This window comes from Sus scrofa, chromosome 17 (genome assembly GCF_054392235.1).
Source record: "Sus scrofa isolate SSC_HxYL_T2T_F1_AM1 chromosome 17, Sscrofa_HxYL_maternal_Yorkshire_Landrace_v2.0, whole genome shotgun sequence".
In the NCBI taxonomy this organism is placed as follows: domain Eukaryota; kingdom Metazoa; phylum Chordata; class Mammalia; order Artiodactyla; family Suidae; genus Sus; species Sus scrofa.
Window position 1 is genome coordinate 30,032,060 of NC_139399.1, and position 27,053 is coordinate 30,059,112.

At 36.4% G+C, this 27,053-nt stretch overlaps 1 protein-coding gene across 8 annotated transcripts in view; it reads left to right on the forward strand.

Moving 5' to 3' along the window:
* MACROD2 (mono-ADP ribosylhydrolase 2) overlaps positions 1–27,053 on the forward strand; it is a 2,051,375-nt gene that overhangs the window by 82,400 nt on the left and 1,941,922 nt on the right. For 7 of the 8 annotated variants that reach the window (XM_085004514.1, XM_021077531.2, XM_021077533.2 and 4 more), the window contains exon 3: positions 5,716–5,823. The exons of the other annotated variant lie outside the window; for it this stretch is intronic. In XM_085004514.1, the coding sequence (XP_084860640.1) occupies positions 5,716–5,823 (108 nt within the window). The remainder of the gene's footprint in view (positions 1–5,715; positions 5,824–27,053) is intronic. 8 annotated transcript variants of the gene reach the window in all.

A 27,053-nucleotide genomic window follows, 5' to 3' on the forward strand; every position in this document is an offset into this window, starting at 1 on the left:
TAAGTATACTCTCTGAAGATGGGTCGGAGGCCCAGGCTTCTCTCTTTCAAAGGTACTTCTTGGGTTGAAAGTCTTTCTTCCTATTTCTATATTTTGAGCAGAGATTCACTCTTGGGCTGAAAAGATTTTTCCTGACTCTCTGTAAGGCTTCTCTGTTCTCTTTTTATCTGATCTGCTTTTCCCATAGGAACTTCTCAGTCTACTGAATCCCCATTCTTGAGCCCTTGCTGACTATATGCTCTGCCATCTCTGTCTACTTCCTTTCTTTCTGGTGTGACTTTTCTAAGGATTATTTGGAACTTCATTGGCTTCTTTGGGAAACTTAAGGTTTCCCCAGAGTGGTTCCTCTAAGAATTCTCCCTTCCCATTGCTTCTGGTTCTTCTTCCTCCTCTCACACCTTTAATTTTCCCTTTAGTTCCCTTTAAATCCTTTATATGTCCCTCTCCAAACCCCTACCTTCTCTGGCACTATCTCCCTTTCCTACTTGAGCTCCTCAACTCACATAAAAGTCATATAATCACTTGAACTTTAGGCCCCCTGCTCTCCACTGGGGATTCTCAAGGGACTCAGGGGCCTCTGAAGGCAACTGCTTGAGACTAAAAAGGCAGAAAAGGTATCTGAAAACAGACTGGATGTTTAATCCACTCCAGCGAGCTTTGGGTATATCCACATAGCTGCTTGATGTTTCCTGTCAGTCTGTTACCTAAATTTTAGTTCACAGCCTTCAAAAAATTTCATATCAGGGTGAATGAAAAACATCAATAGTTTCCTCAGATATTGGTAAAAAGCATTAACCCTTATATTGAATAGGTATCCTTAACTTACTCCTTCCATCAGAGACACAATTTGGATAAAAATATCAAGGGGAACAAAGACCAGAGAGTATATTACCTGACTCATGGCTAAAATTTCAAGCCATGTAAAGAATTACACAACTAATGGAGAAGTTGGCTGGTTCAAATGAACAAACAAACAGCTAACCCAAGGTCAAGCAGAACAAAAATCAGTCACATGAACAACAAAAATAAAAGAAATATACTCTAAAAAGTGTTTAGTAGAACAGGATAAGAGAATTCAGAAATGGATCTCAGTATATAAGATTATTTAATATAGTTGTTGGTTTAATAGAATAAAGAAAATAAGTGAATTTATTAAATAATGCTGGAGGAAAATTAATCACCTGCATGGGACTGAATGAACTAATGAAGAATGAGTATGATTTTTATTATTATTTTGAAACATTGCTGGTTCTTTAATATTTTTGTTTAGGGAATCCCTTTTTATCTTTTCTCAATCTGTCTGTAACTCTTTCAATTTAGTTGATTAATTTAGTTGATTATACTTTTGTAAACAGACATGAAACAATTATCTTTTCTCCCTACCTGATCTCTCCAGGATTCAGAAACTCTATTGAATATTCTTATTTTCATGGCAGTGACATTATTTGTATAAGTTCATTAAGGATCTCTCTTCCTTGTAACAGGACATAACTGGGAAAATTGGTTGTATAGACTTTGGCGGGAATGTCATGTTTGAGAATGATGCACAGAATCTCATGTTATCAAACAATTTTAAGGAACCAAACTTCGTGTTATAGATCCAATGCTTCCTTTTGGAAAAACCAAACATAACGTATTGTTAATTTTCTAGTTTCCTTTGATATCTGGCTACAATTCTCCAAAATGTTTACGGTTTTCTCCCCTCCAACTGATTTGGCATCAAATTCATTTCCTGAAACTCTGCAAGCAGAAGCTGGATGACCTGCTATAAACTTCAAAGAAATCACTACAGTAGATCCTGCATATACAGACTTCATGCTTGCTGTCATGTGGGCCATTTAGAAAGTGTGCTAGAACACCTGAGGCCATCATCAAGGACATTCAAACTGCAAAAGAGGCTCAGGCCCAGGGTCTAGGTATCTTCTCAACTGTCTGTACTCTGGAGTCATAAACTGGTTTTATAGTGTGCTCCAGCCATTAATCTTTGTTTTCCTCTTTCTTTTCATAGAAATTCCCCTCATTAAATGCCTGACTGCTGATGTCCATTCTTTCCTTGAAAAAGGGGAGGGATTGACAAAGACTCCTTAACTAAGCTTTAGTCAGGTTCACCAACCCTTTTTCTCAACTAGGCTCCACCCTTGCCAGACCTGCATTGTCCAATTTTAGCAAGAATCCTGCTAAATCATGGGTTCTGGTTATGGCTCGGCAGGTTAAGAACCTGACACAGTGTCTGTGAAGATGCAGGTTCCATCCCTGGCCTTGTTAAGTGGGTTGCTACAAGCTGGGGTATAGGTCACAGATGTGGCTCAGATCCCGTGTTGCTGTGGCTGTGGCACAGGCCTATATCTGGAGCTCCATTTCTGTCCTTAAGCCCAAGAACTTCCATATGCCACAAGTGCGGCTGTAAAAATAAAGAAGAAAAAAAAATAATCCAACTAAATCAGTTCAGAGAGAATTCCCTATCCTTGATCTGATCATTCTCCATTTCTAATCAAATTCTGCATCCTCCATACCCTAGGTGATATCTGACCAACCTGGCTTGTCTTCAGCAACAATCCTGTCTGTTTAACCAAAATCTCACTTCAAGCCCAGTGTTTTCCCTTAGCAATTTTCCTTCTGTAAATCCCCACTTGTCTTTGCTGTATTGTGAACTGAACCCACTTTTATTCTGAGGTCACATTTCTCTTATGGTGGTAGTTCCTGAATAAAATCTGTCTTTTACCACTTAAGCTACTGTCTAACTGTTTTTTTTTACACAATACCAATGATATATAATCTGAATGAACAATTACTATCATATGTGCACACTGAGAGATATTCCCACTTTCACTTGGATAAAGCCAGTGATGTACAAAATATGAACAAGTGCTTTATGTACATATAAAATGTCCACAGGGGAGAAATCCTTAATTTTCTGTCCTTTTAATTACTGAAGACTCAGGATATGGAAAAAGACACATTGGGATAAATGATGATGGAACACAGTTGTGTGAAAAGGAAGGCAGTACATTGCTATTCAAATAAAAGATGTGGCCTCTGGTGATAATTTACATTGTTGTATTTAAAGAGAGCTGTTGGTGCTCAGAAATATGACATTTTGGTTTTGGTTTAAAATGTTCTCTTTTGGCTTCCCTGTGGCATATGGAATTCCTGGGCCAGGGATCAGATCTGAGCTGTGACCTACACTACTGTGACAACACCAGATCCTTAACCCACTTTGCTGGGCTGGGGATTGAACTTGCATCCCGGTGTCTCCAGAAATGCCACTGATCCCGTTGCACAACAGCAGGAACTCCTGGTTTTGGTTTATTATTGAAGGAAATACTGATAATTATTTATACTATGAAATTGTAGTTTTTGAGGACATTTATGCCTTTTGACATACCCTGTGAGGAGTCGGGCTGCAAGTATAAATCTGGCTATGAGGCAAAAAGATGCTCATATGCACTTTTTTACGTGAAAGAGAGATAAAAATATTTCTTCATGATGCTGATATTTCTGTAAGACTATTTTGAGTCATTTGGATGATATGTCATAGCAGTATATTTATTTAACATATTCAGTTAAACTTTAGGCTCAAGGGAGTTCCCATTGTGGCTCAGCAGTTAATGAACCCGACTGGCATCCATGAGGACATGGGTTTGGTCCCTGGCCTTGCTCAGTGGGTTAAGGATCTGGCATTGCATGAGCTGTGGTATAGGTCACAGATGTGGCTTGGATCCTGTGTTGCTGTGGCTGTGGTGTAGGCCGGCAGTTACATCTCTGACCCCTAGCCTGGCAGGTGTGAACCTAAAAAGCAAAAAAAAAAAAAAGACAATATATTTAAACTATTCTGGTATTTTTCATATGGATGCTGAAATAATATTTGTCATCTTTGTAAAACCTTTATTAAAAAAGGAATATTTGTTGCGGGCTTACTATGGACCAAACATTATTCTAAGTGTACTAAGCTCATATTAACTGTAAAGTAGCCAGTAATTCATGAACTGAGGCAAGGAAAAAATGAGAAACTTATGCAAGGTACCCAGTTATTAATTGGTAGAACCAAGATTTGAATAGTCAATCTGTAGTAAAGATCAAGCTCTTAGTCTTTACCTGCCTCAGGAGAACAGCACCTCTAAGAGTCCCTGAGGTTGTCATGTCAGCTTCAAATGTTTTATATTTTGAGGTCTTCTAAAGTCTTTTCTACCCTTAAAATGTACAATTCTCCCACATTATTCTCCTACTTATTATTACTACTACTACCACCACCAATGAATAATTGATTAGTATTCTTTAAAGAGGGAAGTAGTTGCAAAGAATGGGAGGCTTTAGAGGCAGAGAGAGGGAAGATCACTTTTATGGCCACAGATCATTTCTTTAGTCTTGGCCAGTTTTTAATTGGCTGTTGTGGCCCAAAGACAATTTAAGTAGCTTTGTAACCTATCAATCCCCTAGAAACCTCAAAATTGCATGCTCATTTGAGAGTGTCTTTGTGAAGCAATAGTGTTATCTTCTTGAAGGATTTTGCACAGATCATAGTTTAAAAAATTTGAATTTGTAAATTAGCTTTCCTAAAGGCTATTTTTTTAAGTATATCAATTTAAAATTTTTTTGTTATTTCCCCAATGCAGTTTTTTTCTACTGTACAGCATGGTGACCCAGTTACACATACATGTATACATTCTATTTTTGCACATTATCATGCTCCATCATAAGTGACTAGACATAGTTTCCAGTGCTACACAGCAGGATCTCATTGCTAATCCATTCCAAAGACAGTAGTCTGCATCTATTAACCCCAACCTCCCAATCCATCCCGCTCCTTCCCCCTCCCCCTTGGCAACCACAAGTCTGTTCTCCAAGTCCATGATATTCTTTTCTGTGGCAAGTGTCATCTGAGCCGTATATTAGATTCCTGGACTTCCCATGTGGCTCACAGCATAACTACTCAGCGTTACATATGTATTTTAAAACACTGATTTTATACAGCTTTGTTTAATACGTTTTAACATTAGTATTTGTTAAGAATAAGTGAAAATTCAAATTAGATTATTGCTCTAGAACATTAACAGATGTGTCAGGTTTTAGAAGGTAATGTTTTGGCTTGTTTTAAATATACCAGCTTGGTGGTTGTTGTGTGCCCTACAGAGCTTTTTCTCTTTTAAATCTAGCAGCACCCTCTAAAGGAAAAGATTTATAGAATTTGAAAAAGGAGCAGTTTCACACTTTCAGATATTCTTGATCAATACCATTCTGAGGGACAGTTTATTACTTGGAAGTAGCAAAGAATTGAACCTAAGTTTTTTTGTTCTGAGTCAATATTATCAAGGATGCCTTTTAGGTAACTAGAACAAAATAGAAATAAGCACATTCATTGTGAAAATTAACTTTGTCATCTTAGTTACACATCTTTTTCTTATCTTGTGAAACTAGTGGTACATAATTAAATTAATCTTAAAATTGATTTTTTACAATATTGATAGTAAACATTGAACTTTTTGTTGACCAATATAACATGCCTGAATTTATTGAATGCCTAGCATATGTGTGATACTGCATTGTATGGAGGAATATGCAATAAATATAGAAAATAAGCCACACCCCTGGTACTTACACATTTATTTTCACTTATCTGATGTCTCAGAGTGTGACTGATATTGGCTCATATTAAAATTGTGTTTATTAAATTAATGAAGAACAGTACTATTGATGTATATTCCTTCTTTATTACAGAAGAAAATACTCAGGAAACACCACAGGTGAAGAAAAGTTTGAGTGAAAAAGTTTCTCTCTACAGAGGTGACATCACATTGCTAGAGGTAGATGCTATAGTCAATGCTGGTGAGTAGTTGCTTTTTTGTGATGTATTTGTTTACTGTTACCCTAAAGCTGAATTCGCCTCTTATGTCAAGCCAAAAGACACAACCAAGCCAAAAATTAGGAGAAGAAAGGATTTATTACATGCAGCAAGTAAGGAGAACAATGGGATCTTTTCCAAAGCAGTGTCTCCCAGAACAGCAAAATCGAGGAAGTTGTTAAACTAAAGGTACTTCATACTCATGAAGGGGCTTGGGTGGTACATGCCTATTCATGAGGGGACTTGAGCCTAGAAGAATTCAGCATAGAATTGGTGCCACAGTCCACAGAGTCCAAGCTTTAGTTGGCTGAAGTCAGAAAAGGTGATCATCATCATTCTGTCCTCCACCTGGGTGGGGCATCAGTTCCTGCAGAACTCACATAGATTGTTCTGCAGATCCCTTGAGGCGGAAGAGGACTTTGTTTTTATTGCTGAACTATTGTTTCCTGATGCCTTCACTTTGTTCCTGCATTCCTTCACTTCCGTTAAGATCATTAATTCTGAGACCTGTTCAAGGGCAAGCATTGTGGCCAGGCCTAGACAACAAAATGACTTAGGCCATAAACGGCTTCTCTTATGTCAAGAAAGCCATCCTGGTTCACTTTCTTTGAGAACCCCCTACCCTATCTGCTTACTTATCATTTAAAAATATTTTTTTCATAAACAGGAATGTATTTTAGAAAAAAATATTATTTCTGGTATAGAAATACCATCTATTTCCCTTCTTTATTAAAAACATTGAGGATTTATTTAACGTATGTGCTGCAATTAATGTGCTAACTCTACATGGTATCCAGGCTATGTTGCAACTAGGTTAGTGGACCACTGGAAAAGTGACAGATTGTTGTAAACAATTCTTAAGAAAGATCTTTTGCAGCTGTATTATTATTGGTTTAGTGCTTGAATTAATAGTTGGCCAACACAGAAATAAGTTCATCAAGCTTTTCCTTCTTTTGACTGTGTCAAGAAATTATCATTCTACATCAGACAAAAGTAAATTATTAAGAAAGTAAATTATTTATAAAGAAATTATTTCTGCAATTTCAGAACCTCAGTTACTTGGTTTCGACTTTTCATGTTTGTTATTAATGCTTTATTTTAATTATTGCATTAATGATCTTAAATAATTTTTTGTGTTTGAACATTGGGGAAATAACAGCATTATTTGTGGTGGTCTGTATTTCCTATAGATTTTATTATGTGGCTATATATCAAGAAATACATAATAGTTGTGATTCTGTAAAAATAAATACCAATAATAAGGGAATGTTTAATGATTTTAATGTGTGTTTTGTAAAATTAGGCTCTTTGCAAGTTGAGAGTGTCAAAAACAAATCTTGACTTAGGTAAAGAAAGGTTTTATTCAAAAAGATTATTACAAAAAGGGGGAGTATCTCAATAAGAAGAGGATGAATATTGCTGTAGGAAGAACCACTTTGACCATGAGATCCATAAGCATCTCAAAGTTCAAACAGAAAAAAGGGCTTTTTTAAAAAACAGGCTGGAAAGATTAGATGTGGGGCAATGAGATAAGTGGGTGGCATGATTAGGCACTGGATCAGGGGATGTTTTTCCTCGAGGCCAGCTGGTTCTGGGGAGGGTTTATTAAAGAGGGGTTGTTCACCTTCCATGCTCAAGGGTGAGCCAAAGTTCACGGGCTTGGAGGAAGGAGAGAAACTGACTAAAGTTTCGTTAAGTCCAGTTAACAGGCATTGACCAATCAGAATGGTCCGTGGGGGCAAACAGTTCGGGTAATCATTTATGAAGTAAAGAATGGGTATTTGGAGGGTCTATATCTTGGCCTTGTCATGGTTACAGGAGGTCATGTGAGTTTTATCTAAGTCATATAGAGGAGAGTGTTTCATTGCTGTAAGCTTTTTCCTGGAACACAAAAGGTGGGGGGTAATTTCTTGACAGTCCTTGCTTTCCAGGAGTACAGAACTCAGATGAAGTTCAACATTGTCTCAAGTTTTCCTCTGGTGATGAGTACATTCACACAGGACAGTAGGAATGTGCTTTGGTAGGTGAACTGACGTGTCTCATGGAGAACTGCAGCTTTGTTCAGGACAGAGCATAGTTAGGTCCAGCAGGAAGCTCGAAAACCTGGTCAGCCTGTTCCTCCCTCAGATCTGGCTACCAGTTGCTTTGTGCTGTATCTACTTTTCCATCATCAGAGCTCAGTTTTTCTCTTTCCTTCTTCTGATACTTCTGTACTTCCTTCTAAGATGTAAAATTCTTCATGAGAGAGGATGTGCCTGGGTCATTTAATCTCTACCCAGTGCAAATCACTCCTTTTGGATAGAATTCCATCCTCTGATCACCTCATTGCTACAGGCCTCCCTGTGTGGAATGTCAGTTCATTTGTGGCTCTGGGTAACAAGATGCTTTCTGTGATATGAGATGCCTCTGGGGAAGACAGGCCCTTGGAAGGAGGCTTAACTCCTCTTCAGAGGTTTCATCACATGCTCCTGTAGTCAATAAGTCATCAATTATTCATTATGCCCTAAATTCTATAAACAAGTGAGCTTCAATTAAAAAAACAATTAAAAATTTAATTAAAAATATATATACATCACTGGCCTCATCCTATATTCTTATAATTTCTAGCCATTGATCCCAGTGCTGCCATGGGGAATATAATTAATGACATTTATTTCCTTCTTGAATACCTTAAGACCACTCTTGTGAGTTTCCTCTTTCTTGTTATTAATGTAACATTGAATTTGCCACATTAGCCTACTTAATAATACCAGGAATTTTTTTTCTTGAGTTTTGTTAACACTACACCTGTGTATCTCCCTCTTGAGGATACAGCCTGGTGTGTATTTTTCAGTTTTTGTGTCATCTCCAAAATAATGTGTTGTCCTTTTGCTCTTGATGAACTCTTGATACTGTATATTTGTTAAATTGAACTACATGCAATCGAATTTGTAGACTTTTGATTCATAGCATACTCAGGATTGGGGACTTGACACAGTGAATGCAGTTTGGCTCTGATTTTAAAAAATTATTTGATCAATCAATAAAAATAATTTTGGGGCTGATTTTTGTTGAAGTAAAATAAAATGGTGCTAAGCAGGAAAACATTACTAACAGGCAAATATCCCATCACTATTTTGATTCTTTGTCCTTGATTATGTGTGTAATTTTTTCATAGCCATCACATAGTGTACAAGGGTCTGATGAATTTTTCTGAAGGCAGGCAACAACTTCCAAAAGCCATTTGGCACCTTTAGCTCACCTCTCTGGCTGAGATAATTATAATTTGGCTGTGTTCTGCATCTCACAAGGACAACTTCATCAGGAAGTTCCTAGGTAGATGGAAAAGAGATGCCAAATGTAGAGTGTAATGACTCTGTTTATGGCTTTCTGCTGTGCAGTTTGTTTGCCTGGTGTGTCAGTGGAGGAACAGCTGTTAACCTTTCAGGTGAACAAGGCAACATGGCAGGAAACCCCAGTGCTGCCTCTGGTAAGAGGGGAATGAGAGGCATTGAGCCTAGTCAAGGTGCCAAAGCAGCTCAGCCATCACTTTCTATCCAACTTGTAAAATTCTCTTTCCATGTCCATATCAGTATATTGGTCTTAGTTGCCATGAATGAAATGATTTGACATTCAATTTTTTTTTCCTAATAAAGCCCCTTTTTAACTTTCTTAGACTTCTTTAAATGTGACCCAGGATAAGCCTCCTATATATTATATTCTTTTCTGTAGGAAAGAATGCATATTTGGTCTATTTTAATAAAATAGATTTTGTAGGTAGTAGAGCACATGGGATAGTAACACGGGTTTTAGCTTCAGGCAGACCAGGGTACAATTCAGGCTCTCATACCCAGGGCCATTTTTGCTTAAACTTTTTATGTTGAGGTAATTATAGGAAATTGCAAAAATAGTACAAAGAGTCTTATGTAAGTACCCCATCCAGTGGTGGCATCAAATAGCTATATTAAAATATCAAAACTAGGAAACTAACATTGGTACATTACTATTAACTAGACTACAAACCTTATTCAGGTTTTATCATTTTAACCTGTGTGTGTGTGTGTGTGTGTGTGTGTGTGTGTGTGTGTGTGTGTAGTTCTACGCAAGTTTATCCCACCATGTACAGATTCATGTAACTACTGTCAAGATACAGAACTGTTCCATTTTCATGAAAGAACTCCCTCATGGTACCCTTTGTATTGACACCCATCTTCCTACCCTCCTCCCTGTTTGCCATCTCTATAGTTTTGTCATTTAATAACAAAATTCTTATAAATGGAATCATACAGCATGTAACCTTTGAGAATGATTTTTTTTCATTAAACATAAAGCCCTTGAGGTCCATTCAGGTTGTTGCATATATCAGTGTTTCATTCCTTTTTATGGCTGAGTAGTAGTCCATTGCCTTGATACAGCAAAGTTTGTTCAGGCATCCACGCATTGAAAGATATTTGGGTTCTCCTCACTATTTTTCTGTAATCAATAGAGCAGATTTTTGTATGTAGCAGCATATAAGATTGTTTACTGTGACTTGGTGCTTGTATAGTTTTGTACCATGGCTCTTGGCTAGAGTTTTGGTCTTTGCTAGAACTTTGAGGAGAATATATCCAACCCAATTTATGGTTCGGTTTTATATCATTAGAGACAATTTTACTCGTACAACAATCACAGAAAAATATTTTGTAGGAGATGTGATTTTTATTCATTTGTGGATTGTGGGCTGCTTAATGGAAAAGTAGTTAACTTTCTGACTCTAATGGGTTGGCTTTGGCCAAAGATGAATTCAATTTTCCATAAAAAGAATTTTTAAAGTTGCAAGTGAGGAAGAGGTCGGTGTGTTTATTTTAGTTCTTCCTTTCTCCGCCCCAATGTGACAAGGAAAGGTCCATTTACATTGTGGTTAATCATAGAGGGCTTGATGTCAGATCAATCATTATTTTAAATATGCCTCTTCAACTTCCTGGCCAAATGACCTTCAGCAAATTATTCAATCTTTCTGAGCCTTAGTTTGTTTGCTGGTAAAATGGCGATAATAACAGGGCTGTCGTGAAAATCCAAAAAGGTAATGTATAGAAAGCATATTACTCAGGGCCTAGCATATAGACATGCTTAGGCCCTGAGTAGCAGAATTATATTGCTTAGTTCTAATATCAGAAAAGTGATTTTTCTCAGTGAGTGTTACAAGGTAAATTATGCATGTTCTTCAAGTCTTATGCATAGATAAACATAACCAACAAAAAGGATTTTTCCTACATTCCACAACTTGAGCTGTTAAACTCTTTGCTTGAATTATGTCTTGGAAAAGTTGTCTAACTCTGAGGCTTTGTAATAAAAGGCAAGTTTCTACAACATTGTTGGTAATTCATATGAACTAATGGCCAAGGGAAAAGAATTGCTTTAGTTTACTTTAGTGATGTGTTTTTTTTTTTTTTTTTTACTACATTAAGTGTGAATGTCATAATTGTTAAAAATTGTTAAAAATTAAAATAGTGACATGTGATTGGATAACCATTTAATAGCTGAGTATAATGTTGAATGTCTGACTATTTATATAGGCAAATCAGGTAGTAGGAATGCGTATGATAGAAAAAACTTTATAGACTTGCTTAAAATAAATGTTATTTTTATGTATTTGTTCAGTAAAGCTGAAATTAGCTGGGAGATTAGCCTTTTCATCTATGTCTTTCAGCACCATTTGACAATTTCCTCTTTTTTGACTGCATAATTATATTTTCCAAAGGACTGATCAGAGAATCCCTCTTTGCAGAGGCGACTTTCATCACTCAATAATGTGTCTATAATTGGAAGGGATCTCATCTGTACTCCATGCAAGTTGGACCTGTGGGCTGAGGTGAATGGAGTTGGTCCTCTGGGCTTGGCTTTCAAGAATAATCTTGGGTCCCATCCTCCTGTGAGCTGTGCTTCTCATTAACTGTGCTGGAGAAGCAGGTGCCAATACAGAACCCTTTCTAGATATCTCTGTGCTTCATCCTCAAAGCCTTCTGCTTTCTCCAGTTCCCATTTCAAGCTCTTGGGATACCACAGTGATAAGAACCCCTCCCTGTGCACAGCACATTACAGTTTCTGTGACATTTTCACATTCCTTGTTTCTTTGTGGAGAGGTAGACAAAAGCAGTTATTATTGCCACCTTACTTATTTGAAATTAGAATTCAAATCACTGGGAAAATAGGTTTATTTACTCAGAAATATTTTGAACAGAATGGACAGCATTTGCTTGATTCAATATGAAATTTCATCTCTACTAACAAAACCCTAAAATTTTATTCTGCATTGAATTTCTGTGTTGTATATTTTTTCTTTTAACATTTTGTTGACCAAAACACAAAATATGCAATAGACACACACACACACACACACACACACACACACACACACACACACACACATACGTAAGTGTAGAGTTTAATAAATTGGTACTCTTGTGTTACTCCATCCAGATCAAAAAGCAGAACGTTATCACTGTCCTTGAAGGGCTCTTGGCACCTCTGATGTCCTATAGTGAGTACAAGATAGCAGGTTCACTGCCCTGATTTCTGGTAGTATATATTAGTTTTGCCTGTTTTGTATTTTATATAAAAGGAAACATATGATATATACTTCTCAGTGTTTCATTCTTTTAGTTCACCATTATGCTTGTAAGATTGATTTATATTGTTGCCTATAGATGTAGATCATTCATTTTCATTATTATTATTATGTAATATTTTATTTTGTGACTATGCCACAATTTATCTATCCAATCTACTCTTGATGGGAATTTAGGTAATTTCAGTTTTAGGTCTGTTACTCTTTCACTGAATATTCTAAAACATTTGTATGTGTGTATATGTATTTTTATGAGCAGACAGATATCTACTCTATATATTTCTGTTGGGTTTATATCTGAAGAGTAGAATGGTTTTATCATAGGATATGTTTTAGTTCATACTTAGTAGATACTGCCAACACTTGATATTTTCTATTTTGTTTTTAAAAATAGTATATGGCATAGGGCAAGTAGTAATTTTTTAGTGAATGTACAAAATATACTGACAAAATAAATTTTTTTGCAAATCAAACTTTATAGCATTTTGTAGCTAACAATCCATTTCAAGGCTTGTGTAAGTGAAGAAATAAAGTAAAAGATGTAAATGTTACTTTCCTATAGGTGTAGTTCCTTATTAGGTTCAGAAAAACATACACGTAATAAATTTTCCTCCTATAGGTCACAGCCCTTAGGAACAAAGGATCATACTGTGAAGGTGTTACTACTACCTTTACTGTTACTACAGCTATTGCTACTGTTTTTCTTTTGGGAGGACCAAAACCAGAGAAAATAGTCTTAGAAATGATACTCTCAAACCTAATTTTGTAAAAAAAAACAAAAGCAAAAACATGATTTTAGAAAAAAAATCATGAAGTCTAATTCCACATGTGAGATATCCCACAGTCATTTTGCTGAATACACATATAAAAAAAAATCCTGCAGTGTAGTCTCAAAGCTACATTCTAAATAGGGTTTTGTAAATTGTTGGCTTTTACATCATAGATATGTCTTATCAGTAAGACTCTCTTAATATTGTATAGTATTGATAATTTAAAAATGTATCGCATTTATTTTTATCTGAATATAACATTAATGCATATTTATTGAGAAAATTGGGCAATGCGGAGAAATATAAAGTAACAAAATATGTCAATTTTTAATTCAGAGTTAACCACTATTAAGTTGTTTTATATCTTATAGTCTTTAAGTTATATGCATATATGTAGTTATGGATTATATACTTTGTAAAAATACTATATGTGCTATATTGTAAGCTACTTTTTTCCCCACTTATATGGACTTCATTTTTGCATATCCTTCCGTGTTAAGAACATGATTTTAGGAGTCATCTTGTGGCGCAGTGTTAAGGATCCAGCATTGTCACTGCAGCAGCTTGGGTTGCTGCTGTGGTGTGACTTCAATCCCTGGTCTAGGAACTTTTGCATGCCATAGGCATGGCAAAGAAACAAACAAACAAACAAACAAAATCATGGACTTGGAGAGTAGACTTATGGTTGCCAAGGAGGAGGGGGAGAGGGAGGGAGTGGGGTGAATTAGGAGCTTGGGGTTAAGAGATGAAAACTGTTGCCTTTAGAATGTATTAACAAGGAGATCCTGCTGTGTAGCACTAGGAACTATGCCTAGTCACTTATGATGGAGCATGACAATGTGAGAAAAAAGAATGTGTGCATGTATGTGTAGCTGGGTCATCATGCTGTACAGTAGAAAAAAATTGTATTGGTGAAATAACAATTTAAAAAAATGTAATTTTAAATGATTATTCCATTAAAAAAATAAAGCTATAATGAATGTCCTCATACCAAAATTTTTATAAGCATCTCTCATTATTTTTTCAAAATGTATATTAGAAGGAATTACTTGATGAAAGGCTATAATATTTTTAAAAATGATTTTGATATTTATTGCTTCTTAGGATGTTATAATACACTTTCTCAAGGGTGATGTATAGGAGCAAATTGTTGTAAATATAGTTTGCATCATTACGAAGTCAAACCTACCAATTTAATCATGATTAGTATTATCAAATTTGTCTTATTATTAGTTATTGTGAATGCTTTTTTCTCATATTTCTTGGGCATTTGCATTTTTAAAAATTTTATGTTCCTATTCCTAATTAGATTTTTCTACAGAGCATTTTCTTTTTCTTTTTTTAAAATTGTTATTTCCCCAATACAATGTTTTTTCTACTGTACAGCATGGTGACCCAATTACACATACATGTATACATTCTTTTTTCTCCTATTATCATGCTCCATCATAAGTGACTAGACATAGTCCCAGTGCTACACAGCAGGATCTCATTGTTAATCCATTCCAAAGGCAATAGTTTGCATTTTCTTTTTTTCATTTGGGGGAAGGCTTATTACATGTCAACAAGGGTAATATATACTCTTTGCTTCTAACTTTTAATTGTTTCTTTAATTTATATTAAACTGCACATAACATTCGTGCTTGTGAAAGGTGTGAGGTAATGGTGTATATTTTAAAATTATTGTGGTTTTCACATATGTGTTTTGATTTGGGGTTGTGTGACTCTGCCCTCAACTTCTGCCATTTGTCTGCCTTTTTATTTCTTGGTGACTTGCGTTCTTTTATTCTACCAGATAAACTTTAGATTTTGCAGAGTTCAAAATCAGAACAGAAAAGAAAAGTAACTACTGTCGCAACAAGGATTCCAAAAGTATCAATGGAGTTTTGATTAGAAATTTAGGTTATTCGAGGAGTTTTGATATCTTTAACACAATGCATCTTCCTGTCTAGGAATGGTGTTAGTGGTTAGATTTACTTAAATCTCTTTTCCCTAATATTGCTTAGTAAAGTTTATAGTTTTCATCACATGGGTCTTACAATTTTATCGTAGCAAGTTTGTAATTTTCTTGCTATTATGAATAGTATCTATTTTTTCTATTATTTATTTTACCAGATTATTTTTGGTAATATACAAAAGTATTGATTTAGTAATTTCCTACCTTCTTGCACTTAATTTTTGTAGCTTTTCAGTTGATTCTCTTGGATTTTCTAAGCACACACAATGTTATATACACTATTTCTCTGCCCTTTTTTTCACACTAACTATTACATGATAACAATGCTAAATTTGTTTTGATAACAGAAAAGAAAATCATGGACCTAGAGAATAGAATTGTGGTTACCAAGGGGGAGGGAGAGGAAGTGGGGTGGTTAGGGAGCTTGGGGTTAATAAATGCAAACTATTGCCTTTGGAATGGATTAGCAATGAGATCCTGCTGTGTAGCACTGGGAACTATGTCTAGTCACTTATGATGGAGCATGATAATGGGAGAAAAAAGAATGTACACATGTATGTGTAACTGGGTCACCATGCTGTACAGTAGAAAAACAATCATATTGGGGAAATAACTATTAAAAAATAATAAAAAATAAATTTGTTGTGATAAGACATTTTTGTTTATCCTTGATTTTAATGGGAATGTCTTTAGTCACACATTTTATAGTTAATTTATTTGTTCATTCAACAAATATATATGAAGTATCTGCTATATGACAAGCACTGTGCCAAGTGTGAAAGAAAATGGTGAGAAACACAGAGATCATCTAAGCTCTTAAGTTTTCAAACTAGTGGGAGACTGTAGTTAAATGGTTACCTGAATAAACATGAATTTACAATTCTGTAAGTTTTGAATGAACAGATCGATGCTTTTGCTGTAAATATCTTGTAAATTTTTACTCCTTATCAGAGAGTTCATCCTGTCAGACAAGTTGAACTACGATTGAAGTATTACCCACAATAAAGCAGTTATTTTAAGTTTTAAGCAAATAGACAAAATAAAACTCACTTTCCATTTCCTTCCATTATTTCTCTGAGCTTTTACAATTTTTTTCTTCTTATAGACTGAGCACTTGAGCTTATGCTTCTTCATATTGCTTTTTCTCCTTAAAATAGTTCCCCTACCTTTTAATCAGTTCTTTTCATTGCTTCTGAGATCCTAGTAAGGCAGTATTAAAACCCAATGTTCATTATCACCTTATTTATTTATCTTAATTAAAAAATTTTTTTCTTTTAGGGCCAAACTTGTGGCATACAGAAGTTCCCAGGCTAGGTGTTGAATAGGAGCTGCAGTTGCTGGCCTACAACACAGCCACAGCCATGCCAGATCTGAGCCATGTCTGCAACCTGCACCACAGCTCATGGCAACGCTGGATCCTAGACTGGATCCTGGGCAGGGCCAGTGATGGAACCTGCATCCTCAGGTTCATTTCTGCTGAGCCACAATGGGAACTCCATCATTATAACCTTATTGATAGTTCAGACCTCTTCATTTGGGATAAATGTCTATTAATCAGTTAGTAGCTAGCTACAGATTACTTAGCTGTTGAAGTTTCTGGGAGCATTAGCTCTTAGCATGGAGACAGCAATGTTCAGAAACTACCTCTCACTTCCCTCTGTGTAGATCCAGCCCAGCATCCATCCATTCCAAGCAAAGGGGAAAAAATTACTATCCCCCATTCTCTCTCTTTACATTCCTTCCTATGCTGTGCCAGAACCTGCTTAAAAGTTTCAAAATCACCACTGTGGATAGCTGCCATTTGACCAACCTGTGAGATATATTTGAGCAGACAGGTGTGCATGTAGGATAGGTGAGAATCATTTTTTTCAGGTGACTACAAGTTTAAGTGTGAGCTTCTGGCTTTAAGGATATCAGTGTCTTTGATTTATATAGTGTGAAGATATACAGAAAACAGGGTTTCTGTGAGGATGGAATGAAAGGATAAATGAAAAAGAGGCTTTGTGATGTGTTAAATTATTATTTTTAATTTGTTATTTAGCTCGGCATCCCAGTATATTTTTCAGAATATTTCTGTTCTTCAACCTATCTCTTCCTTGTTTTACTGATCTACAGTTTATTTTTTTCTGAAGGAATTTGTGTAATCAAACTAAACATTAAATAGTCCAAGGAATTAGAATACAATTCTCAAAAGAAAATAATTGCCAAGAGGGATGGATGGCTTCCAGGAAATTCCCCTCTGAATTTTCAACTTCTATTTTTTGATCCCTGTTCTCACTATTTTTAAGGGAATATCCTTCAGAGTTAAATAGCATCATAGTCCTCAAGGGACTTTGAGAGACTAAAATAAAAAAAAATGCTGGGGGACAATGATAGGAGCTGCTTGGGCATTTGCTCCATTGTCAGATTTTTTTTCTCTCTTTGAGATTTATTCAGTGCACTAAGAGAAATTTACATTTGTTACACACACCGGTCAGTTGGATTTAAAAAATGTTTTTAAAGATTTTAGGGGGTTTACAAAAGGAATACAACTTAATATTTAAAATAGGGAAAATATAAAATACAAAAAAAGAGTAAGACATTCCTCATAATGTTTCCAATTTTTATCTGTGTCCATTTTTATATGTCAGCGAAAATTCAGTTAATTATCAAGTTAAGAAGGAAAAAAAGGGAATTTTATTTGAGCTAAACTGAGGATTATAACCCAGGAAGCAGATTCTCAGAAAGCTCTGACAACTGTTCCGCCTGATAGAAGTTGAAGGCACAGTCACATACATTTTCGAGACAAAGGATCATATATCAAAATGACATCCTGGTATTTTACATAAAGCTCACTAAGGATACATAGTCCCAAGTAAGCACATACAAAGCAAGCTGCAAAGTGGCAAGTCACCATGACTCCCTACAGAGCTGGGAAAGGACACTGTTCTTTTAAGAAGTTACATTGCTTGTGTCAGGAGAAAGGGGAAAGAAAAAGATCTTTACAGTTGAGCATGTGGTCCCATCTTTGTGGAGCTCTAGTTAATGTGTCATGCAGATGCACCCAGCACACTGGGGAGGGGGGGAAAGAAGGAGGCCAAACAAATGCAGAGAGAATTTTCTGTTCAATTTTTTCTTGTTCTGCCTTAAAATATAAATTTTATCTTATCTGTCATTTTGAATTGCTACATGATATTCAGTCATGTACAAGAATGTTTACTCCCTCACTGTTGGACATCTAAATGTTGATTGTTTCACAGGTTTTACTGTTATAAACAGGCTGAGACAAACATCCTAGCAGATAAATCTTTGCAAAAAAAAATCTTTTATTATTGCCTTGGAATATATTCATTGAAGTGAAATTATGGGAGTATGAAAGTTTTTAAACTTTGATGCATGTAACCAAATAGCTCTATGGAAAGGTTAAATGAATTTATCTCGCTCGTTAAAAGAGTATGTATTTCCCCAGACTTCATCAATATTAAGTTTGATGATTTTTTTTAACCTGTACCTTTGAATCGTACTTTGTTGTTGTTTTAATGTCCTTTTCTTTGAAGATAAAAATTTTGGTTTTCATTCTGGAATTGAATATAGGATTTTACCAATATGGTATAAGTAATTTGGGGATGGTAGCCTGGAGGCATTGGCTGAAGTTGGGTTGGTTGGAGAAAAACATCGAAAGTTTCTTAACAGAGAAAATAGCTCAGGCTGACTCTCACTGTTCAGTTTCTGAAATTCAAGATGATGGGGAAAGAGATGGGCATTAAAGCACCTTAAAAGGAGAGAGCTGTTTTTATTTTGTTTTGTTTTCTTTCACTTTCAGAGTAGTACTTAGCATCTAGCACCACACTTGGCCCTGGGGACAAGGCTATGGATTTGGTTCTTGGAGGTTCATCAAGCAGTATGGTTTCTTGGAAACTTTGAGCCTTTACCCCAGGCAAGAAAATCTCAAACATCCCTAGCTTGTGAAATTGGACCAAGTCCTTTCATTACTACTTTCCATGAGGGCTGAGCCAATTGGACTGAGACTGTAGAAGAGGGAACCAGTCCCCTGGAAGGGTTAGCAGCTGTGCTTACATTAGGATCAGAAGATGACGGGGAAATGAATTCTTTCTTTCTTTTTTTTTTTTTTGTCTTTTACTTTAGGGCCGCACCTGCGGCATACAGAGGTTCCCAGGCGAGGGGTTGAATCAGAGCTATAGCTGCCAGCCTACACCACAGCCACACCAGATCCAAGCTACATCTGTGACCTATACCACAGCTCACTGCAATGCTGGATCCTTGGGGGAAGTGAATTCTAATTCCACTGGTAGTTAATAAATACAAATACTACCTGCCATAGTTTGTCTTATAATTGCAGTGGCTGGTTAGGATTTGATTAAGTTCAGTCTCGTTAAAAGCTGAACTTTTTAATGATGCTAAATGACATTTCATGAGGCTCAGGGGTTGTCTGATGCTCCTGTGCAACCTTATATGAAGTCTTCTATGCTCCTTTACTTTAAAAGTGTTTATTTTTTAATTATACAGTAAAATTGAAAAAAATTATGTACACTTCTATTAATCTCAACAAAGAAAATGTGTATTTTACTTGTTATCTATATTTGTCAACTTAATTTATAACTTATTTTTCTTTATTTGTGAGTTTTGGAGAGCTGCCACTTGTGGGCTCAAAAACATGTGGATGATATTCTGTTGTTTTGGCTGAATGTAATTATAGTCATTTGGCTGTCAGTTGGCTTAATTCTTCTTTAATTAAGTCCTTGGTTTATATGTGTAGGGAAAGGGAAAAGTGACATTGTTTTCTTAATTCCTGATCATTAATTCATATAAAAATTAGGCTTCATAAATAATGGTGAAGAAGGAGTTCCCGTCGTGGCTGAAATGAATTTGACTAGTATCCATGAGGACACAGGTTTGATCCCTGGCCTTGTTCAGTGGGTTAAGGATCCTGCATTGCCGTGAGCTGTGGTGTAGGTCACAGATGCAGCTTGGATCCAGCATTTCTGTGGCTATAGATCCGATTCAACCCCTAGCCTGGGTACCTCCGTATGCCATGGGTTTGGCCCTAAAAAGATCAAAAAAAAAAAAAAAAAACTTATTAAAAGAAAGTAGGCATTCTTATGTTTTCATGATATATATCTTTTAAACTTTAGCAGTTTCAAAGGATTTTACTTATTTTTATTAACTTTATGTTTGGTGAATAGACCCTTTATGTGGTAAATTCTGTATACTTCAAAAGGAATGAGTAAATGTTTGATGCTTGAATAAGAACAGTATTCTTGTTTATAGCTCAGATTTAGTGTCTTTTTATTGACAAGTCATTTATTAATCTTGGTGTATAAAGGAAGATTTTGGTCATTTTAATAAGAAAAGTTGAGAATTATTTTTCAACATTCATAGCTGGTTTAGCTCTCTAGTGATAGAAGCTAGTGTTTGCTTTAGAATAGGGACAGAAATAAACAGTTATTTTGGCATAGTATATGTGCAAAGGCAACAGCTTTTCACTACTCTTTTAATTTTTGTAGCTGTTTGAAGACGCAAATTTATGGCATTACACTTCGCCGGCTTTTTTTAACCTTGAGGTAAATCTGATTTGCTTTGTTAAGTTTTGATTTTATGATACATCACATCTCTTTTGTGTCCAAAATTAAACATCAAGGTAGAGGTATGTTTTTCCACACTGGGATTGTGAATAGAATAAATTACCAGAGAATTATGCTTAAATGAATGTGTAAGTATAGGAATGTTGACTAGACTAGCTACACCTCCCTACATAAACAGCTTGTTAATGTGCAATCAGTCACTGGAGTTGCCATGAACTTGGAGCTTAATGAACAGGTGGAGAAAGAGGATGAATCCCAATTCAAAGTGGATCTGACAGCTTATCAGGCAATTTCACTGATCGCTAATCCATTTCGTTTGGCAACTTAATTTATCACACAGTTAGAATTTTCATCCCGTGGGTTTCTGGGTGGAAATTAATTCAGAAACGTGTCCAGTCCATGGAGTTGAAGAGATCTGGTTAAGCTTTGTGGGGACATTTAGAAATAAGTTACTTTAAATGCATAAAACATGTTTCTTTTGCAATTCCATTTGTATTTAACAAAGCCCTCCTTAAAATGTGTAGTTGGTACTAGAATTTGGTGACATAGTAAGACAGTTAAGTAAGATTTATTTGCTTATGTAAGAAAATTTCTAATTTAAATAGACAAATTAGTAATTTTAAATCCTTAATGAAATAACACTAAAATATGTTAATCTTGTGAATATAACTCTATCTTTACATATAGAAAAGTTACTGGTCATGAAAGTGTTTTATAGCATCTATAGCAAGAAGTAATGAGCCAAAGAAATTATTTCTTTAATGCTTACAATTTTACATCTCCTGAGTACTTACAAATTCTCTAATTAGACTGTTTTAAAGCTCATCATTTTATTTAAAAATATCTATTAAAGCAGTATTCTTTGACAGCAAGGAAGAAATGTAACCTACCTCTCATAGTTCACACTCTGACTGTGCTTAGAATCTGCAGGAATGAGCCTTTTAATTGGGCTCAGCTTAGGATCCAGCTATGGTTTAATATAACTTCAGAACCAGGAACACATTTTCTTCACTTTTTTAAGACTTGATTTATAGTGTATAGAAAGTTAAATTGAATATTGATCCTTGAAAAGCAAATGTGTCCTTTAAAAATGACGGAACAAAAGAACACAATAAAAGATGATAGACTCTTGGGTTGTCCACAGCCTGGAGACAGGAGCCTCCTCCTTAGATGTCATCTTCTCCAGGCATCTGTAGCTCTGCGAGGGTGATGGAGCTGCAATGTTAGACAAGATTAGTTGCACCTTGGCATGAACTGTTACATTTTATAAGAAGATTGAGGAAGGCTGGTGACAAATCATTTCTAAGAAGGAATTTGAGGAATAGAGCACAAGATCAATAAACTCTATGATATAACTCTAGGAGGGGTCACCAGGGAATTCCTTCTAATTTCTCAAGCCCTGAAGCATCTTCAAAAAGAATTTAAGTCAGTGAAAAATAATTGAGATGGCAGAAGACCACAAAATGACATAAGGCTGTCAGTGATTGGATGTGTCAGGCAAATTGTGGCTATCATTCTTATGACCAGGCTGATTAAAGTAATGTCTTCATAATGTAGAGGGGCTCAGTGTTGAATCATCCTGGCCCCTTTCCCAAAGCCCCTTTCTGAGTCATTGGCATTTTTCCCTGGAACGTATTATAGACCTACAACCTTGTCATTTTAGAAACTCGATTTTCATTTTTACCTTTAAAGGAAAATGGTCATCAAGTCCAGCACTAGACCTCAGGAATTAAGCCAAAAGAGACAAAAATCTTCAGGGCATTGTTTGACTTTCTCCTTTTTTCCTACACAAGTAATGATTGCTCAGAATCTTGTTTTAAATGCTGATTCGTATCCTCCAGCGCCTCAGAATTCATATTCAGCAGCTCTAGGTGGTGCCTTTCGAATTTCCAGTTAACAAGCATACCGATGCAGTGATTCTCATCTAGGAGTGTGTATGCCTTTCTTTAGGAATCATTTCCTTATACTCTAGGGCTTAGACCATATCAAGAAATGTCTGGGAGTTCCTATTGTGGTGCAGTGGAAACAAATCCGACTAGTATCCATGAGGATGCGGGTTTGACTCTTGGCCTCCATCAATGGGTTAAGGATCCAGCGTTGCACTGAGCTGTGGTGTAGGTTGCAGACACAGCTCAGATCCTGTATTGTGGTGGCTATGGTGTAGGCCAGCGATGACAGCTCCAATTTGACCCCTAGCCTGGGAACTTCTGTATGCCACGGGTGCAGCCCTAAAAAGCAAAAAAGAAAAAAAAAAAAAAAGAAATGTCCATGCACTTGGAATGAGGAAATCTGGCCTGTTAAAGAAATGGTACAGTGATTTAAGCTTGGTTTGTTTGAGGCTGTGTGGAAATATCACTGGAATAAGGAGAAAGATGTCTGGGGTTCATATGTTGGTAGGAAGCTGATGAGCTGGACTTTGGTGACCTCCAATATAAGTTCAGGCCTGTCTTTGTCTTACTTTATTGGTTCCAAACTTAGGTTTAGTTCTCTTGCTGATTTGTCTCAAAGGAAAGTGTATACTACTCCTTGTGGTATCTTTCCAGATGATCTCTTATTCACCATCACTCCAGGAACCCATGAATAAATCAATTGGAAAAGGAATAGAGTTTAGTGGTGTGGTAGGCTGAAAACAGACCCTTCCCCCCAAAGATCCATCTTCTAATCTTTGGCATTGTATGAACATTACCTTACATGACTGATGCAGTTAAATTGCGGCTCTTGATATTTGGCTACATGCGGAGGAGAAGGTGATCTGAAGATGGAACTGAGAGATTTGAAGATGCTAACCTTGAAGGCTGGAGTGATTCAGGGATAGAGAAGGAAGTGGAGGCACTTCACCCCTGGACTCTCCAGTGGGAGGGAAGCACTACTGTCACCTTGGTTTCTGCCCAGTGAAAGTGATTTTGGACTTTTGGTCTCCAGAACTGTGAGAGGATAAATGTGTGTTGTTTTAAGCCATGTAGTTTGTGGCCATTGTTTAGAGCAGCTCTAGGAAAGTAATACAGTGGTTAAGAAGTTGAGCTCTGAAGTTAGAAAGATGGAGATCTTACTGTTAATGTGACCTTAGACAAGTTCCTTAGAGCCCTGATGCTTAGAATCTAATTTTGAGGAGGCAATGACCTAACGTGTATGTGCTTTGTGTGCTGTCCAGTTCCTGGTACTCATCATAAACTACTTAATAAATGTTTAGAGTGGTGATGATGATGATGACAATGGTAATAGGAAAAATATAAATCAAAGGGAGAAAACCCCAAATGGTCCTTTGTGCTTTATAACGTTTCTGATTTAATAAGCTACTCACTCTGTTACTTCTGAGTAATTGACAAAGTATAACTCTTACTATGTAAATGATGGATAATAAAATCCTACAGAGAAGCCATTTAGTGAACTATGGGGATCCTGTAACAAAAAATCCTCAAGTTTTTTGATTTATGTTCTGTGAGAAAGAGCATGAGAGATCTTGTCTTTTTGGATAAGGTTTTTTTTTTTTTTTTTTTTTTTCTTTCCCTTTGTGTCACTTGTTGTTTTTCAGATATCCTGCTGATGGGAAGGACACGCTGAAAAGCTGTATCTTGGTAGCTAGCAGAAATGGTCTCAGTGGACGAAACAGCAGGTTCACCAATTAGAAGTTCCTATTGCTTATCATTCTTCTAATAGTTTCGGGAGTTTAAGTGAAATTGAGATTTATGTCTTTCTTCAGTGCTACATGTGACCACTACCAATAAGAATGAGGAATATAGACCCCCAAGTAAAGGGCAAAATAAAATAAAGCATAGAAATACACAGATTGCAGTGATTCTGATGTTTCCTCCTGAAAACTGAGATCCAGTAAGTAACCTTGTGTTAGACTTATCAGTCTTTCAGATATCTTTCTTCAAGCATGAAAACAACTACCCTGTCAGTGAGCCAAGATGTTAGCTCTATAGATTTACAGAGCCAAATGTGTAGGCATTGCCTGGATCTCCTGCCATTTGTGACAGAACTGATGTAATTTAGGAATCTGGTGCCTCCGAGTTGTGAGTCTTGGAAGACGGTTGCTTGGCAGCAATGACAGGTCTTACCCCTGCTGCTGTGGGTGGACCTGAGGTAGTGAACTATTTTACATTCTGTCAGACTGGGGGTTCCTCCTATGAAGTGAACTATCATTTAGTGGATTTTGTCTTCTCAGAAGTGGTTAAAATGCAGTTACAGAATTTAATCTCAATGTGGTGATTCATCAAGTCAAAAACTTTCTGAGGGCAGGGACTGTGTTACCCATTCATGTATCTCCAGTGCCCAGGACTGTGCCAGGCCCATTATTAGTGCTCAGGTGTTTGTGGAATTAATGATTGGCTGAGTATATAATTTCCAATAGTCAAGACTTTTAGTTAGGATGGTGGTAAATAGACTCAGATGTTGACTATTTCCACTTTCTCTCCGTTAGTAGGACTCTCCCAACTGGTTTATTTATTATCATTTTTTAAATATATTGTTTTCTCTTTCTTTTCATTTAAAATTTCTTTGGAAGCAGAAAGAAAAAATAAGAAGAAATAAATTAGCAATTATTCCACCTCCTAGAAAACTGTGTTATTTTCTTCTTTGTCTCTATGCACTTTTATACTTTTTTTTCCATAATTATGGTGAGAACCAAGATCTAATTTGGTACACAGAGTTTTCTTCTTAATATAAACATTTTTGTATTGTTTTATATAGTTCACAGTTATAATTTTAAGTGGCTACATAATATATTCTCTACTTTTTTCCCCTATAATTCCTCATTTTCCCATCTGCTTTGTCTCTCTAGTGAATTCTGCTTAGCTTTCAAGGCCTGGTCCAGTGTCCCCTCATTTCTGTTGACTTTTATTTTTCTAGTACTTTACACAATGATTGTAAAACTATTTGGTATTATATAACTTTTTTTCATTTTTCAAAAATTATGAGAAATGAGGTAAACTAGAACATGGTTTATGCAATCATCTGCCCTGATGCTTCACTTGGTGATGGTCACATAATGGGCATTCAGCAAATTTTTTTTTTTTTTTTTGGGTCTTTTTGTATTTTTCTAGGGCTGCACTTGCGGCATATGGAGGTTCCCAGACTAGGAGTCTAATTGGAGCTGTAGCTGCAGGCCTATGCCAGAGCCATAGCAATGTGGGATCCAAGCCGAGTCTGTGACCTATACCTCAGCTCATGGCAACTCTGGATCCTTAACCCACTAAGTGAGGCCAGGGATCGAACCCGCAACCTCATGGTTCCTAGTCGGATTTGTTAACCACTGAGCCACGATGGGAATTCCAGATATTTGAAAAGTCTGTATACTATTCTGAGGTCTGGGAACAAAAGGATGAATAAGATACAGTTTCTGGACTTGATGCTCTAGATACTGTGGCAGAGATAGCCAGGTCAACATCATGTAGAAGTTTACTGTTCTAGTGTTACATATGTGATGCTAGGAAAACCCAGAGGAGGCTGACATACTCATGTCAGAGCTTTTCCTTTCTTACAAATATTTTTTTTTTGGCGGGGGGGTGGTGAGGCTGTATTTCCAGGAATGGTATGGCCAGGCCAAGGAATATAACGTTGCTATGGCTCTTGATTTTTCTTGTCAAATTATTTTCCAAAAGATTCTGTTCCTCATATGTGCCTTGTTTGCCCATGTTATTTTTTCATTTATAATTGATATCTTGAAATATATATATATAACCACATTGTATGATCTCCTTACATAATTGCATAACTCTAGGATGTTAAAGATTCATCATACTCTCTCCCCCAGTATTCGTGTCCTGAGGAATCCCTGGGACTGTAAATTTGATAGTTTTCACTCCCGTGATTAGGTTATGTTATATGGCACAGTTGACTTTCAGAAAGTGAGATGATCAGGCAGGATCTGATCCTACATTGTAGTTATCACGACATTAGCCCTTGGAAAGCACAGTTTTCTCTGATTGGTGGTAATAAAAGAAGTCAGAAAAATTAAGAACATGAAATTAAAAACATGACTTTGCTATCTCGAAGATCAAGGAGCCCCATGGAAAGGAACTAGATTTGAAATGCTCAAGTGCCCAGCCTCTAGGTGCTGAGACTAACTGCTGGCTGACAGCCAGTGAGGAAACAGGGCCCCAGTCCCATCACCACAAGTGACTGATTTCCGTCAACAAGAATGCGCTTAGAAGATTTTTCTCCAGGTTCAGACTAGAACTTAGCCCCACTGACACTTGTGATTTCAGCCTTGTGATTCTCAGTCACCCTGTGACTGTATGTCTGGCCCACAGGTAAGTGAGCTCAAGAAATGGGTGCTGTTTTAAACTGTTAACATCTGTAGCAATGTGTTATCTAG